The 16384-nt window shown below is 41.9% G+C and overlaps 1 protein-coding gene across 8 annotated transcripts in view; it reads right to left on the bottom strand.

Annotated features, from left to right (window-relative positions):
- Positions 1-1345: 1345 nt before the first annotated feature.
- The window catches only part of LOC126403921 (sodium/potassium/calcium exchanger 2-like), a 58948-nt gene continuing 43909 nt past the window's right edge, over positions 1346-16384 (bottom strand). For all 8 annotated transcript variants that reach the window (XM_050066755.1, XM_050066760.1, XM_050066756.1 and 5 more), the window contains 5 exons: positions 14091-14173; positions 6767-6901; positions 6569-6658; positions 6031-6197; positions 1346-5373 (listed from right to left, as the gene is read on the bottom strand). In XM_050066755.1, the coding sequence (XP_049922712.1) occupies positions 5124-5373; positions 6031-6197; positions 6569-6658; positions 6767-6901; positions 14091-14173 (725 nt within the window). In that variant the 3' untranslated portion in view covers positions 1346-5123. The remainder of the gene's footprint in view (positions 5374-6030; positions 6198-6568; positions 6659-6766; positions 6902-14090; positions 14174-16384) is intronic.

Genomic DNA, 16384 nt, shown 5'->3' with positions numbered 1-16384 from the left:
TGCTGTGCATTCCAATACCCATTCTGCTATACTATAGAGTATGCCAGAAAAAGATTTAGTATGTCCCGATACATAGTATGTCAAAGGCATTATGCCAAAAATACCAGGATGTTCTAATACATCCGGACCAATTTTTCAGTATGCAAGCCGACATGCTTTTCTGGCTTTTCTGGCTTTTCTGGCTATTCTGACCCACAGTCCTCTGCACAGCGGACGATACATCACATTGACTGACCTGCAAACAGATGACAGCTGACTGACAAGTCGCAATGGTGGATGACGGTGCATTCAAGTTGCTGATGACTAGACAAACTGCAATAATTGGAATACTGATTGTTTAAGTGAACAAAATAATCATAAATATTACAAACAACAACAGGACATAACTATAAAAATAACGACAGAAATCCTGCTGGAAGTAGCCATCAGAAGATGGGTACACTGTGGTCATAAAGGGATGGACACAGTCAGCAACAATACTCAGGTAGGCTGCGGTGTTTAAACCATGCTCAGTTGGTACTAAGGGGCCCAAAGTGTGCCAAGAAAATATCCCCCACACCATTACACCACCACCACCAGCCTGAGCCGTTGATACAAGGCAGGATGGATCCATGCTTTCATGGTGTTTACACCAAATCTGACCCTACCATCTGAATGTTGCAGCAGAAATCGAGACTCATCAGACCAGGCAACGTTTTTCCAATCCTCTATTGTACAGTTTTGGTGAGCCTGTGTGAATTGTAGCTTCAGTTTCCTGTTGTTAGCTGACAGGAGTGGCACCTGGTGTGATCTTCTGCTGCTGTAGCCCATCTGCTTCAAGGTTGGACGTGTTGTTGGTTCAGAGATGGTCTTCTGCAGACCTGGTTGTAACCAGTGGTTATTTGAGTTCCTGTTGCCTTTCTATCATCTTGAACCAGTCTGGCCATTCTCCTCTGACCTCTGGCATCAGCAAGATATTTTCACCCAGAGAACTGCCGCTCACTGGATATTTTCTCTTCTTCAGACCATCCTCTGTAAACCGTAGAGATGGTTGTGAGTAAAAATCCCAGTAGATCAGCAGTTTCTGAAATACTCAGACTAGACCGTCTAGCACCAACAGCCATGCGACGTTCACAGTCACTTAAATCACCTTTCTTCCTCATCCTGATGCTCGGTTTGAACTTCAGCAGGTTGTCTTGACCATGCTGTAAAATGTGCTAAGAACTCCACCATTGTGTTATAGACCACTTTTTACTTATCAACGCTAAATAGCTGGGTTCAAATAAAGCTCTACCAAATATTAAATACATCAGACAGTAATGTAAAACCAGCAAACACATTGTTGCATATTTGAATTATCATCTTTATTTGTTTTATTATATACTTTGTGTTTTTACATAAAGAGACATATTTCTTTTACACATATAGATTATATGGTTAATTTGTATCTGTATATATGTACACCTTAAATAAATCTTACATCAACACCAAGAAAATAAACATTTACAGTGCAATAATGTTCATTAGTAGTCAACTTTTACGGTTGCTTACCCTGGTAAACCACAATTGTTGATGCCAAGCTCACATGTTAAACCGCTTTGCCTTTTGATTTTTTCCGTTCATTTTTTATTTTTTTTATTTCTCACCATCCACACTCTCACATAAAAACACCATAGGAACAAAAAAAAGGTCTTGACAGGAAGGTTTTTCAGAATGAAAGTGCAGAGGTTCTGTATGAACACGTGACCACTGTGGTAGAAAATTATACCTCGACCTGCTAAAGCAATAGTTAGACATTTTGGGAAATAGTCGTAGTAATTTTCTTGCCAAGAGTTTTGCCGTGTTCACAAGAGAAGTCCATCGCTCCCCTCTTGTGGTATTCACAATCTTTGGGAGAGTATATTTTCTGCAAGCTCAGAGTCCATGAGCTGTGACGTACATGCTAACGATTCAAAATGGTGGAGGCCACGTAAGTTAATTTCTTGGTGGATGGTTGTTAATATATTGTCATTTTAGTCATATAGAGGTTTTTTTGGTCCAAGGAAAATCTCAATATTCCCAAAGGCCTCATCTTTTTCCTCTCTTACTATGCCTTTGCATGTCCTGTATTCGTTACCCACCTGCTAGCTTGCTTAGCATAAATTGCACACACTGGAAACAGGGGAAACAAGTAGCTTGGCCTCCTTGGCTTGCACATAACCCCATGTAAACCATGTCATTTCTTGTTTTGAATGGATTAAAGAAACTAGATAAAACCTGTTTATTAGTGAGCTTTAGAGGGGATTTTGTTTCCGTCACATAGAGCCAGGCTAGCTAACGTTAGTTTCCAGTTTTGTAGCCTACTATGATAAGCTAACCAGACGCTAGCTCTAGCTTCCTTTTTACTGCACTGACATGAATGTGTGGCAACCATACTGTCATCTAACTCTCAGCAAGAAAGCAAAAAAAAAAAAGGTGCATTTCCCAGAGAGGTGCGAGTAGAAGCCAGAGGTGAGGTGTGATCATGTTAATGAGAGTGTGTGGGCGCTCTGAGGGAAGAGCTTAATGGCAAATGTGTGCAGGAGCATTTCACAAAGTACATGAGTCATCACAGAGGTTTTAAATTGACTCTTTGAATCTCTGGGTTGTGGAAATGTTCAAGGAGATGTACTACATGCGAGCACACCGCACAGTTACAGTTTAACATATGAGTTTGGTTGATGCGGGGATCGTCGTTTTCTTTGACCTGTGCATTAGCAATCTTTGCCAAACGTCAGAAAACATAGTGGCAGCATCAATAACTCCTTCTCTTGTTGAAGTCAAAGAAACAATGTGGTGTTTAAAACCCTCATTTTCTTACCAGAACCTGAACGGGCCCGTTTACAGAGTAAAGTATGCTAACGAGATGTTGAGTCGTCTAAAAATAAATGCTCTTGAGTTTTCTTTTTGCTCAATAATACTATGATACTAAGGGGCCTTCAGCGTATCATCATTATTCCCATCCACTTTTACAAAAAAAGAAAATAAATAAAATACATGTGTGAACCATTTGGTTCTTGCAAAAAAGGAGTGTATATTTACAAAGTAAAACCTATAAATTCTTGGTGTTTGTTTTTCTGAATGGATGCATAAAAGTGAACATATATAGTTGGTCTAAGCTCAGCTGTACAGTCAGTGGGTAACCAGCCCATAATCCTCGCATGCATTTTTCCTCACACATTCAGAGAATCTATTTACTATTATTTTACAGTTACTACGCTGCTGTACAGAGGCTGTGTTGAGGTAAAGCGGGTGTTTCTGGCCAGCTCTAACAGGAAGGGGTTACGGAGAAATGGTCACCCACTTCTTTTCTTGTGGGGTGCGGGGGTGCGGGGGGGGGCATGTCGGACAGGAAGGACAGCGAGGGACAGACGTATGGAGAGGGATGCGATTCTCGACGACGACACACACGGTATATTGCTGTTAAATTTGTGATTTCCACATTCTATGTAGCTTAAGGAGAAGTCGTGATTATGATTTCTATCTCCAGTATAAAACACAGTTTGGTGTATAATTTTTTTTTTTTTTTTTTTTTTTTCTTTTTTGCAATTAGTTGCAAAATACTGGTAGTATAACCTCTAGTCATAGATAAATATAAGGAATGGTCATTGTGTGATGACTTCAAATGCAGATTGCACACATGCACACAAAAGCACCTTTGATTAGAAAAGAAATTGCACAAGTTTGATAGATATCATTGACCATACATGTTGACACTTTCTACATAGAGACTGAGCACTGGTTTGCATTAAGAAGTTATGAAACATGTTTGAAAAAGTGTACATTTTGGTATACAACTTCTTAAATGTCGATTGGTATTATTCACCTCCAAGTGTCTATTTTTTACATGCAGTTGACTCTTTGAAACTACGACCCCAGGAGCTTGACTAGCCGGTGAGTTGAGCCCAGTTCTACTGTGAACAAAGCACTACACATTGACTAATCTAAATCAACCATGACGCTTAAACACTGTTAAGTTATTTTTTCAAATGCATTATTTTGACATTGACTTCATTACGGAACTTTAATGAGCCTAAAGTACTCATGCCTTTTTTTCCCCAACCAGTGAAAGATATCGAAGGCTAGCGTATATTTTGAGAGGCTAAACTTCAGTTAGGCTTTTTATTTTTCTCTTGCCTTTGTCAGTCGGTGCGTGTGAAGCATGAAAAGTTCTGTACAATCAGAACGTGTGTTCATTGGTAAAAGAGGAGCAGATTGTCGAGATGGCTCTACATGAACTAATAATGCTACAGTACATCTAAGGCTACATCTATGTATTTCATGAAAATGAATCCAAACATTTAAAAAAAAAAAAAAAATCCTCTGAAGAAACATTCAGTGGTGAAAAATGACATCCGGCAGGGGAGAGGGGAAGCTTAAACTCGTCATTCAGACTGAGCGCGTGATGAATTTGCAAATAAGAAATAACAAAGAAGAAGTTCGTCTGCCCGGCAAGAGTGTTTCATCCCTTGTTGCTCAGGTTGCTCAGAGTCTTTTCGCTCGATACCTTCAGACGGGAAACACATTTCACCCACACAGTCTGCCATTTCCTCATCCACAAACTCCTATTCACTCTTGGCTACAGCGTCTTTTGTGTTCAAATATTCTCATAATTTCAGCTCAGCCACTGCATTTATTATCAAGAGTTTTATACAGTGCATCTCTTGTTTTCTTCCCCAAAGTTCACAGGAGGTCATTCTCCTCAACCTACCAGGCGTGGTCTTGATTCCAGCTTGTCTAGTGACACTAATGGCATGTATAATGCTTCTATATTTGGCTGATACACCTATAAACTCCCCCCCCACCTGCCAATTAAATAATAATAATTATAATAATAAATAAAAATCCACTCAGGTTAGGCCTATGCTAAACCAGCCAAGCCAAAGTCTTGTGCCCTTGTTGGTTTCACCCCTCCCTGCCACCACCTATTAACTAAAAATATGTAGAGCCCATATTTTTTCATATTTTTTATATTTTCTTGTCCAGTCGTCCTTCTTCTTCTTTTATTCCTAGGGTAAAGGATCACAAGGGTCAGGTGAGAGCGATGGCAGACAAGAAGGATGGTCGTGTTGGTGGTGGTGGTTGTGGTGGTGATGAGGGATTTGGAAGTGGGTCCTCGAAGGTCCTCAGACGGACACCGGGCAGGTTATGACCTTGTCCTCCAGCATGACGCTGACCACCAGGAAGACGAAATACAGCATGAACATGATGAAGCCCAGCAGCTTGCTCATGCGCCACTTGCAGGCGGCGATGGAGATGATGACGAAGAGGAGCATGATGAAGAGGAGCACAATGGCACAGAAGAGACCATTGGAGCTGACTTGCACTGGTTGCAGGTTCCTGAAAAGGGACCACAAGAGCCAGGGGAACGGCAGTCTGCGAATACACAAACACGCGTTACAGTCATTAAGCAGTTATGCTTTATGTAATTAGACTCAACAATGACTTGTTTTTTGTAATTTTCGCAAAATGTAAGGGGTCAATCCAAGTTAAAAATCATTTCCTGGCTAACAAGGATGCTGAGAATAATAAGCAGGCTTGTAAGGCTAGATGTTTTTGAGACAGTTTTCTCTGGTCAAGACTTGTTTTCCGGCTGATATCAAGTTGCTCACACTCAGCAGAGCATAACATAATGTTCACATAGATAGAATGACACTCAGTGAGGCACAGTGAGGTTGTGAGTGTGACAACGATATATGTGTAGCTCAGATTAAACAATATTAAATACCTGCAGCTTCATCTCTTACCTTTCTGTGGTGATGTAAGTGGGATTTTATCGGCACGTACCCACCATATCTACGCTGTCGTTATATCACAATTACATACTATGGGAAATATAATTAAAGCAAAATAGAAACTGGGAAACATCAATGCAAAAACTGCATCATGGGTATCTTTGGGGGTCTACTGGTAACCGCTTTCGTCCATTACGTATATAGCAAGCTGTGGAGGTGTACTCCAGTGTGTTTGCCTTATATTCATATGTATGGCTTTAAAAACAGCACAGACTCAAATTGTGCTTGGATAGCGTACCCAACAGTAATGTCGAAGATGTTGGAGCCTACGGAGCTGGATACAGCCATATCCCCCAGCCCCTTGCGTGCCACAATAACACTGGTGATGAGGTCAGGGATGGAGGTTCCAGCTGCTAATATAGTCAGGCCCATAATCTCCTCTGTAATCCCAATGGTCTCTCCAACCTGCAAAAAAGAAAAAAAAGGAAACTAAGCTTTGGGGTAAATAAAACCTAATCTTTTGTTCTAGCTATTTTTAATTTCGTCGTGATGCTTGGGAGCTGATAGAGGTGACAAAACTCCGGCTCTGACAGTCTCTTTGTTTTGAATAAGACAGCTGTAATTATTTATGAGTGGGTGGATTGTAGAATATGGTTTTATCTTAAATGTCAAAGATGGGAAATAGAGAAAAAAGACGACTGCGTCTTCCCTTTGTCTTTTTGACAAGGATTATGCTTATGTTAGGATTTTACAATGCTCTGGGACTGCTGTCATGATCACATTCTGCAGCACACAATTATTTTTACAATGTCATGTCCTCGGGAGTCTCTGCGTACCTGGTGAGCCCACCACACCATTAGGTAGGAGAAGCCCGCAATCCAGGCGATGGCACCCAGGAAGGTGATGGGGAAGAACTTTTTTGACGCCTGAAAGAGAAAGAACAGAGAGCGAATTGTGGATTTAGCAGCAAACACACAAATACAGACACTTATCCATCTAAAACGCCTTGAGAATGAGAACTCTGTCTCACACACCGTCTTTCTGACGTCAGGCAGCGTCAGCCACAGGGGAAGGACAATAGGCATGATTAAGAGGTAGGTGAAGCGCTTGCGGTTGGACTCGGGCCAGGACAGGCTCAGAGGCTGGTCCTCCTCCTCCTCATCCTCCGCCTGTGAAGAGACACCAATGAACAGTAACAGGGAAAAGGAGGTAAAGGTTACAAAACATTAATCAGAATAGGTAGTAACACTTAAAACAGTAAGCCATGTCATATTTGGGTGTCCGCATAACATGAGTGTAATCAGCAGGGGTCTCATTTATAAAACAGTGCATAGGATACTAAAAGTGTATGTGTGCAATTTCTTCTCATATAAATCCCCCCCAAAACTTGGAATCATTGGCATGTGGATTGCCCTCAACACACCTACGTTCAACCATGAATGAATGGTAATGTTGATGCATAAAAATAAGCCTAATGATCACTGGTTCTTAACGGTGAATCATGGTAACAACAGAGGGCACATTCACACCAGGATAGTTCGGGGGGTCTTGGTTCGAAGAATTTCCGTAACTTTCACACTGCACTTTTTAAACCAGACTAAACAGCCTAGACAACGTCACGCAGTTACAGTTTCAACAGCTGCTCGTTTGGGGGCGGAATTGCCCGAAACGACCACTGACCAGGAAGAAAAATAAAGCATCAGAAAGAAGAAAACCCGGCTCACCGATTGGCCAGGACCGAAAACGCAAATCCATCCCCTTCAGCCGGCTTGGTCAGCACAAAAACACCAAATACCAAAATGCAATGCACTCTACGTCACTTCCTCTCTTTGGTTCACTTCCTCTCTTTGGTTCGCTGGATAGACCGTTTGCATTTCCCACTATAAGCGAACCGCACCAGGGACACCGCCAGTGTTCAAGCGGGCCAGGGTTCACTCATTCGGTCCGCACCAGAGTTCGAATGAGCGTTCACACCACTCCGAATGAACTGAACTATCCGTGGAAGCGGACCGGGGTTCGTTTAAAGTGGACCAAATAGTGCCAGTGTGCCAGTGTCATTGCAGTATTTATATGTTTACAGCAGTTAGACTGATTGTGTCACACCTTGCCAAAATGACTGCAACAATCAGTGGTAGGCCTTTCCCCAACGCTGGGCTATTATTTGAAATCGGAAGTTTAAAAGATGAACACTATTTTTTTTATGTATTAAACGTCCTGTCACCCTGCGTCCTCCTATGCTAACATTACATTTTAGGTGTTATGCACCTTATGCCTTGTATATAAAGACCTATTTTTCTCGTTTGTGGACACTTTCATGTGCCATCTAGTGGCAGTAATGCGCTAATTCATGTTAAAAAAAAAGCTGGCAGCCATCTCTGCCAAGTCAGTCTACAGATGATCCCAAGACAAGGTACAAAACCCGATCTTGTTTATTCATGCTTAATAAAATTGTGCAAAAATGTGCTCCACAGCTGACCAAGAGTGTCAGCAGCATACAGTCTGACCCTCTCCTCTGCACTCTGGGAGAGGAATGTGATGGTGCGACAGCGCTGATGAAATATTGAGCAGAGTTTGACTTGAGATTTGAGTCGGCTTATAGTCTTTGCATTTAAAGGTGCTTATGGAAGAGTTACGGCTCAGTAGCACAACCAACACTGCTAGATTCAACGTTAATGATAAAGTGGCTCTGTAAGAAATGTGTGGGAGACTTCATCATATGCATAATGATTTCTCTCACATTTAACTTCAGCAGCCTGGCTTCAATGCACCACCTTACCATCTGCGTCACCAATCCTGTCTTCAAAATGTTCAAACCCATGGATCAAAGTTCGTGTACAGGTGTGTACTTTCTCCCGTCAAGTGTTTTTTATAAGATTTCAACTTTTGTATGGATTACAACCCAAGTGTCTACTTTAGCTTAATAACTTGTCTCATTGGGACACACCTCTCCATAGCAACTATCCAGAGACGTAGGCAGCACTCTTGCAACACTTCAGGGGAGAAAAGACAGCACAGAGGTCTGCACAAATTGATGGCAGGACCTGGAAGTGCATGTGCCTTTGCTCTGCGGTGACCTTAAGACAGAGGAGTCTGATGACTGTGATTTGGGAGATTGCATCGAGCCTGAAGGGCCCGTGCCTCTCCAGTCATCAGGGGCTCATCACTGCTGACTGCTGATGCTGGCTGCACTGGCAGACCCCCGGGGTCTGATTGGACCTGCCACTGGAATGCCAAGTGAGCCAAAGACTGTCACCTCGCTGCTGATCAGTGTCAAATGAGCTGTCACTGTCCGAAGATGACACATGCAGAGGCGCTAGCAACAAAGACAACTAGATCATCTTTTCATTTATGGCGTTTGTGCTTACCGCTGCAAAAGCACACTCCTCAATTAAAAATTCTAGTACTTGTAAACTTTAATGGTTCAACAACAAAGCCTTCTGAGAGTGGAAACATGTCTTGGGTCCCTTTGTATCCAATTATACAAGATGCTGAGGAGCCGTGGGGACCTGCGGAGAACAGGTCCACACATGCAGATCTGAGCAGAACACACTGATGGCCTAGAATTTGTCTCTTGCCCTTTTGAGAGTGACGTTAGCCAAGGTGTAAGAAAAAAAAAAAAAAGGCAACACAGAGGTGCAGAAAACATAGACCAGGCACAGAGGCATACAGCAGGGCAGATGTTGATAACAGATGTTGCTCAGTAAATAATAATTTCCTCAAGAAAATCATTTAACAGCTTCAATCACATCAGCTGAACATGCCTGCAGAGCAGAGCAAGAATCTTTTAAGATGGCTCCTGCACGAATCATGAATCATATGGAGCTTATCCTGCTGTGACAGCTACTGCTGTTGAGTATTGCCTGGTAACCTTGGTAATCAGAGCTGCCAAACAAAAGGCAGCTCTTGCATCACTTATGCTCAGCATTCTGATTTCTCCTCCTCTCCATATCCAGATGGCTGCATTGTTGTCTGTTGAAAGGCCTTAAACCAAAAACCTGAGGCTTCAGAAAGATCAATTATGAACCAAATCCACTGCTTTTTACAGATGTAAAGATATGAGAGGTTTTCATCTGTGTTACTGTGTGTGTGTGTGTGTGTGTGTGTGTGTACGCAGGATAATAATAGCAACGACAGCTTCTTCATAAGTGTTGCATTGTACTGCAGTTTGCCCAGCAGCTCTTTCTTGGATATGTTGACTGCATGCAGGTGACTGTTTCTGGCTGACACTGCACACTGTGCGTCTGTCATTTGTCTATTTATGCTTTACTTGCTTTCTCTGCTAAAGTACCCCATAGAGATGGTGCTCCCTTCTCTGAGTTGGTTCCCAAATGCCAGCCCCTTGGGGGCCTTTCCTGCCCTGTGGTGCCTCAGTTGGCAACACTGCCAACTCTGAGCTTAAAGGCACTGACTTTTACCAGGCACCACAGAGCTGCGAGGGGAGGCGTGACATTTGCTATTTCTTTTTTTCCTTCCCCGAGGGAAGCGTGTGCGCTGGCACCTGGTGTGAGGCAATAAAGTTACAAGAGTTGAAATGGTCACAAAAAGTGTAAGCACATAAGCATGGCTGCAAAAGAGGCTGCGCCCTGATGCATTTGCATCACTTTGTTGATCCAACTTTTAATAGGGGGGGCAGAATGCAGCCACTTACGTCAAATTACCTTTCTTTTCTTACACTTGTCCGATCCTCTCTCTGAATATGTTCATGGTAATCACACAGCACAGGTGCAATGTGACAAAAAAGGGCTGCACTCATTTCTTTCAATAGTTAGACTATTAAACGTGTCACAATTTTAACACAAGCTATTCATCTTTTCGGAACCTAAATCTTTATTGATGTGCCGCTGTAACAGCTGCGGTGGGGTGAATATCAGCATCTGCTATTTGGATTTTTTTTAGACATAGAGGCTCCATCTGGATATAATACTCTGCCATTATTTAGCGAGAAGGAAAGATATTCAAATCTGATGTTACTTCCTCCCCGAAACAAACATGATGCACAGTGTTTCCCCCAAATGGTTTTAGTTGTGATAGAGGTCGAGATGAGTCACAACTTCCTGTTGGTTATAATTTACTTTAGGTCTCCAGTATGTTATTTAAAGAAGTGGCTACAGAAGCTTTACACTCTCATAAATATTTAACGTGTGCTGAAAGTAGAAAATCCTGAATATATTTTTAACGGAAGCACAATTTGCTGCGAGCCAAACCCTGAATGTGCTCACTGTTCAACTTAACAAGAAAAGAGCATTAAAAAATTAGAACTGGGTGAATGTTTATTCTGAAATATTGAATTTATGAAAAATAAATTCTTTAATTTCTGCTGTTTGGGGGTGTATTGCAGTGTATGATCAATTTCGTCAGCACAGCTCTGAAAAGGATTCAACAGCAGGAAAGGGAGTCAGGAAATTGTCCTAGAAGTCTGCTGCAGATTTGTAATGTGACCTTGACTATCCCCCTATTCCCCAATCTTGGTTGCCAAGGCATCCAGGAGGAATTGAACAATTAGTATGACGGTGCCTCTGGCGGCTTATGAAGGTGTGAGCTGTTTCCAGCTACTTCCTGGCTGACAAAGACAGGTGCACTGTGGGACACACCTCTAAAAATAGCAGCATGTGGGATTCAGGCACGCCAATAAGCGGATAACCAGATCTCCCAAATTCAGTGAATCACCACCTGGAAAAGGTGTTTCTAAGTTTCGAGGTGAGTCTAAAAATTTTTCTTACATAGGCTTTATTTTTATAGGCGCAAATATTTTCATCTTTGAAGGAGTGATGGCAGTTTTATCTGTAAAGACTATTATTAACCTAAGAGTGAGAGATCAATCTGAGAACAACTTGGTGCAGTGGAATAGATCAATACACACATGGTCATGTTGCAAGTCAGGGCTCATCTTAAGCAGTTTCTTGTGCAGTCTATTCTGAGAGCCTCCTATATGCCTCCACTCCAGCCTGCTGTATTTATAGACTACTGTATCTTACCTCAGAGGAATGCTGTACAAAGTGCTACATCTTTTTTTTAGGCGCAGGAAGATCTTACTTTTTACTCTGAATACTCTGGATACTAGATCAGTGTTTTCAAAGACTGGGGACTGGGACTCTGAAAGATTAAAAAATCCCTATAGTTTTGTGGAGACTTTTGAATGCAAAACTACTGGTCACTACTGCTCAAAAAAATAAAAATAAATAAAAAATAATAATAGGGGTGGTCGCTTAACCTGCATTAGATTCACCCATATAACAGTTAATTATTCAGAAAATTAGTTTTAGGCCTTGATAAAAAAAAATGCATGTGTAAATGTGTAGAGCTGATATTTGAAATAATAAGTGAAAAAGAATGTTGATGGCCATACTGAGGAAATAGATTTATAAGAAAAAAAGAAGAAGCAAAGTTATATACAATTGAACCCAACTAATTAACTAAAAAACAATGGCTAATTTAAAGTTAAAATCCTGAGATTTTCACCATCTCAAGCTCACTTTTTTAAGCTATTTATGGATGGCCATTAAATGTATTTACACCCACTAGTTCACATCTTTATATAGCAGTATGCACTGTCAGTGGAGAGTTCACCGCTGCTGCACTAGATTCAAATGGCATGCACAAGGGATTCACAGGAAACCAAGCATGCACATACTGGAGGAAAGAGCCGACTCTTGTCTTCCAAAATTCACCTATGTCATGAAATAATGGCAAAAAAAAAAACAGAACAGCCAGTCCTGGGCATTTTTAAAGGGAAACACAGTGTGGTGTGATATAGGAATAAAGTTACACAAGTTGCTCAGCTTTAAGTAGCTGCTCACACTGCATTTTTTGCCATCAGTGATCGATAAGAATAACATTTCTCCAACAGAACTCTGGGACTGAAGACGAGCCCACACTAAAAGATTTTTCAAATCTGTTTTCAAACATGAACTCTCTTAAACTTAAGCAAACAAACATGGTGGACGAGAGGCAGGAACACCAAGCTGTCAGTTTTTGGCTACTTTTAACAAAAAATCACCAACAAAAAAGTTTAAAAATATGGATTAGATCATGAGGACAAGCGTGAACATGGCCTGTACATATTCCAACGTGAGATAGAGGTAAGAAAATTCTGAGTTGAATCCCGTTTCATATCACATTAAAACCATACACTATATAAAATAATGGACGTAGCTACTGTGACGTCACCAACTAATTTGTGGACTCCCACTGTGAGCGTTTCGGTCGTCACCATCTTGGTTGTTTGGAGCCAAAGAGACCATGTTTGGACGAGTGGATAGAGCTGTGGATGAGCAAGGGGATCTGATGCATAGACTGTGGTGGCCTCGAAGACAGCCTGTCAATCGTACAGTTGTCATGAATGTTGAAATTAGCTATAGAGACCAAAAGTGTTTTTAGTACCAGGCCGCTTATAAGTTGGGCATTTTAACATGGGGCTCAATTGGGATTGACTCTCCAGCCTCAAGTGGCCATTTGATGATTTACAGTTTTTGGCACTTTCGCATTGGCTTAATTTTTCAGCCTCAGAGGTTGCTGCTCTATTAAAACTCTCTGAGACATGAAGGACCTCCAGCGATCCTCTGGGACTTCCAAGCAGGTCAGTGAATGTAAAAAATACCCTTAACCTCACACCTAGAAATCTGGCAAGATAATCTTTAGAACCGTCAACAAATCTGAGCATTGCTGACGATTGTCATAAGGAGTGGAATCAGGCCAAAAACAAAGTTAAAAATACTTTTTTGCGTCATGGCTGCAGGATTCAGTCTGTCCTGGGGTTACTCTTGGTCAATGAAACGAGTGAGAATCCAGCAGGATGACCGACACGCCCGTTTTCTCTGTCTGCTTCCCTCTCAGCGTGTGACTTTGAATTGCTGCCCTCTTGCCCCAGGACCGTCTGCTGGCCTGGCGGGTCGCTGCATCCCACCATCATCGCTCATGCCAGCACAACTTCTGCAGGTGCCATTCTGAGGCCTGGCTGTATGTCAAAGACTGTGTGTGTGTGCGTGTTGAGGCATGTGTGCGAGTGTGTTCACTTCGAGCACCCAGCGGCGGGCAGCAGCAGGTGAGTGAGGAGTGTGATTACAGAACTCAGTGGGAGGAGGCGGGTCTTTGGCAGGTCTGGCTGAAGATGGAGGAACTCGCGCGAGTGCATGCTGGGAAATTATCAGCAGTAGTGACCTGTGCCATAGTCAATGCAACCTTTGCATCAATCACATTCAAGGTGGATCACAGACACAGACGAGAGGCATAACATATCCACAAATGGTTCTCAAACATTAATATCTGTCTCAGGTTTTCCTGCTTTCTCATAACACGACGTGTTAATTGGATATGGGATATTTTTGTTTTGTCTTGTCTGTATGCACTGTGATTTCTTACCGTCTCCCCCTCTTGACCTGCTGTTCCGTTCATGGGTGGTGTCACTTCCACTTCCACGCTGGAGCTGTTTGGAAGGTTCTTATCTGTGGGAAGTTTAAAGGATAATTAAAGTGAGAAGTGTTTAAAGGAAATAAAGCCAGCATCGCCTCAAATGGACATGAGAGTGTCACCTATGACCCACTATAAGTGTGTAGCAGTGTATTTATCTGCAGACTCTGCCCTCTGCCTGTATTTTCTCTCGGTCGTGTACTCCCACAGCACTCAGGTGAGGTCGGGGCTTTACTTCAAAGTAGCGGCCAGGTGCCCAACTATAATCAAGAGGCATCCGAGAGACAAAGTGCTAAAATAATGCAAATATAATGAGGCGAAAGACCAAATGAGAGTGAGTCTGCAGTCTGCTTTTACTTTCACTTTCGCAGGCAAGTGTGTTTACGAACAGTACCCAAGAATCATGCATAGTATACATTTTGAGTCTATCTTTTTTCAATTGTTTTCAGTGAGGACAGAATGTATGCGGCCACCACCTAGAGAAAAAACACTCCTCACAACAGAGACAAAAGAGTCAATTTGTGGGAGGAGCTGACCACTGGATGTTGCTGGTAGTTGTGAATTTACATCTGGCGCCCCCAAGGGGGGGCTATTAGAACTGCTGCCTCCTGGCAAAAATAATTGGAGGTTTATCTAAAGCCCTGTTTCCACTGAGCAGTACGGTACGGTTCAGTTCAGTTTGGTACGCTTTTTTCTGTTTCCACTGTGAAAAGTTGTGGATTGTACCAATGGAACTTCTCCATACCGTATCTGGTACAGTCTGTTGACTGGTCAATAGCGGACACTCATTCTTGCTAAAGGCTGAGTTATGGCTGGTTTTGAAGCTTTTATAACCACTGGTCATACCATGGAGAGTTTTATTAGTAAACTGTAACTATAAAATGAAATGACGTTTTGCTGCCTCTTGCAGCAGCTGGAGTCACAGAAAAAATAAATTCACTTTCACTTTAACAACTTTGACCATTACTTTAGTTTTTATATGACATACACTTTTAGTAATGAGTGAAGCGTTTATATGTATTAATTTCGACCAGATTATGTGAACTGCACATATTCTAATCCTCAATTGGAGAAAAAAAAAAAAAAGCATTGCCTGTGGGCTCCAGCAACACTAAACCCCTGAGCTTGCCTTAGAGGAGGTAAATGCACAAACTTCCTATTTTTTAAATATCCCATGGAGACTCTCATTGCAGCCTGTTTTATTTTGTTTTGAAAATGTCAGCATGCAGCCTTGTTCTGTGGACGATAAACACGGCGCAGACTGATAACGGAGAAAATGCAGTGAGTGCTGGAAGGAGCAGTGAGTGACAACAATCCCGCCCACATTAAAGAGTCCTCTTTGCAGTGGAAACCCTAGGGTCTAGGTACCATGTCTGAAGGTGACTTTTGGTTCCACAGGTACCATACAGAAAGTGTTTGGCGGAAACAGGGCTTTACCGTCTTTAAGAGACTGTGGGGTGCTCATTCTGTAAGCCAGCAGTGAAGGTAGTGGTACCTTGTTTACCTAGATAACCCTAAATCCATTGGTACCAACTATGTTGGCATAGCTTGTCGGGAAGTAGGTGCAACACTCCAAACTCCACATTCCAAACTCCACACTCCAAACTCCACACTCCAAATTTAGGCTAACGTTTGGTGAGGGAACAATTACCATGGCCATTTTCAAAGGGGTCCCTTGAACTCTCACCTCGAGATATCTGAATAAAAATGGGTTCTATGGGTGCCCATTCGTCTCCACTAAACTTGAGAAGGCTTGTTCCTTGTAAATGTTTTGTTCCTTATAATCGATGATCTCCTTCAAATTAGCTGTACATTTGTCTTTTTAAATAGAAGGACAACCAGCCTATCTGACGGACAGTGAATCTCCGAACACATGTAAAGATACAAATCACATTAAAACAGGATTATTGTGGAACTCAAAATGTTGACTGTATCAGCATTAGTTTATGCATATAGATAATAAAAAATGTTAACTGTAAAATAAGAAACCAAAGTATATCAGTCTAAAATTCCTTAACTTGGTTATTTCAGGCTTTTGCTTTAGTTTGTTACCTCAAGATTTTCAGTGGCTCCATTTGGCTATCACTTCTTTAGAGAGCAGAATTCCCCTCACAGGTGTAAAACAATGACAGCAAGGTAAATCCTGATCCGAGTCACAGACTCACTTTAACAGAGAATGTGATAATTAAAAAGTGTAGTTTATTTACGAATCATTCCGTGTATGAACAAGTATGTGCACGTCTAAG

Source organism: Epinephelus moara, chromosome 17, assembly GCF_006386435.1.
Source record: "Epinephelus moara isolate mb chromosome 17, YSFRI_EMoa_1.0, whole genome shotgun sequence".
NCBI classification, from domain to species: Eukaryota; Metazoa; Chordata; class Actinopteri; order Perciformes; family Serranidae; genus Epinephelus; species Epinephelus moara.
This window is presented reverse-complemented; position numbering and strand designations above follow the sequence as displayed.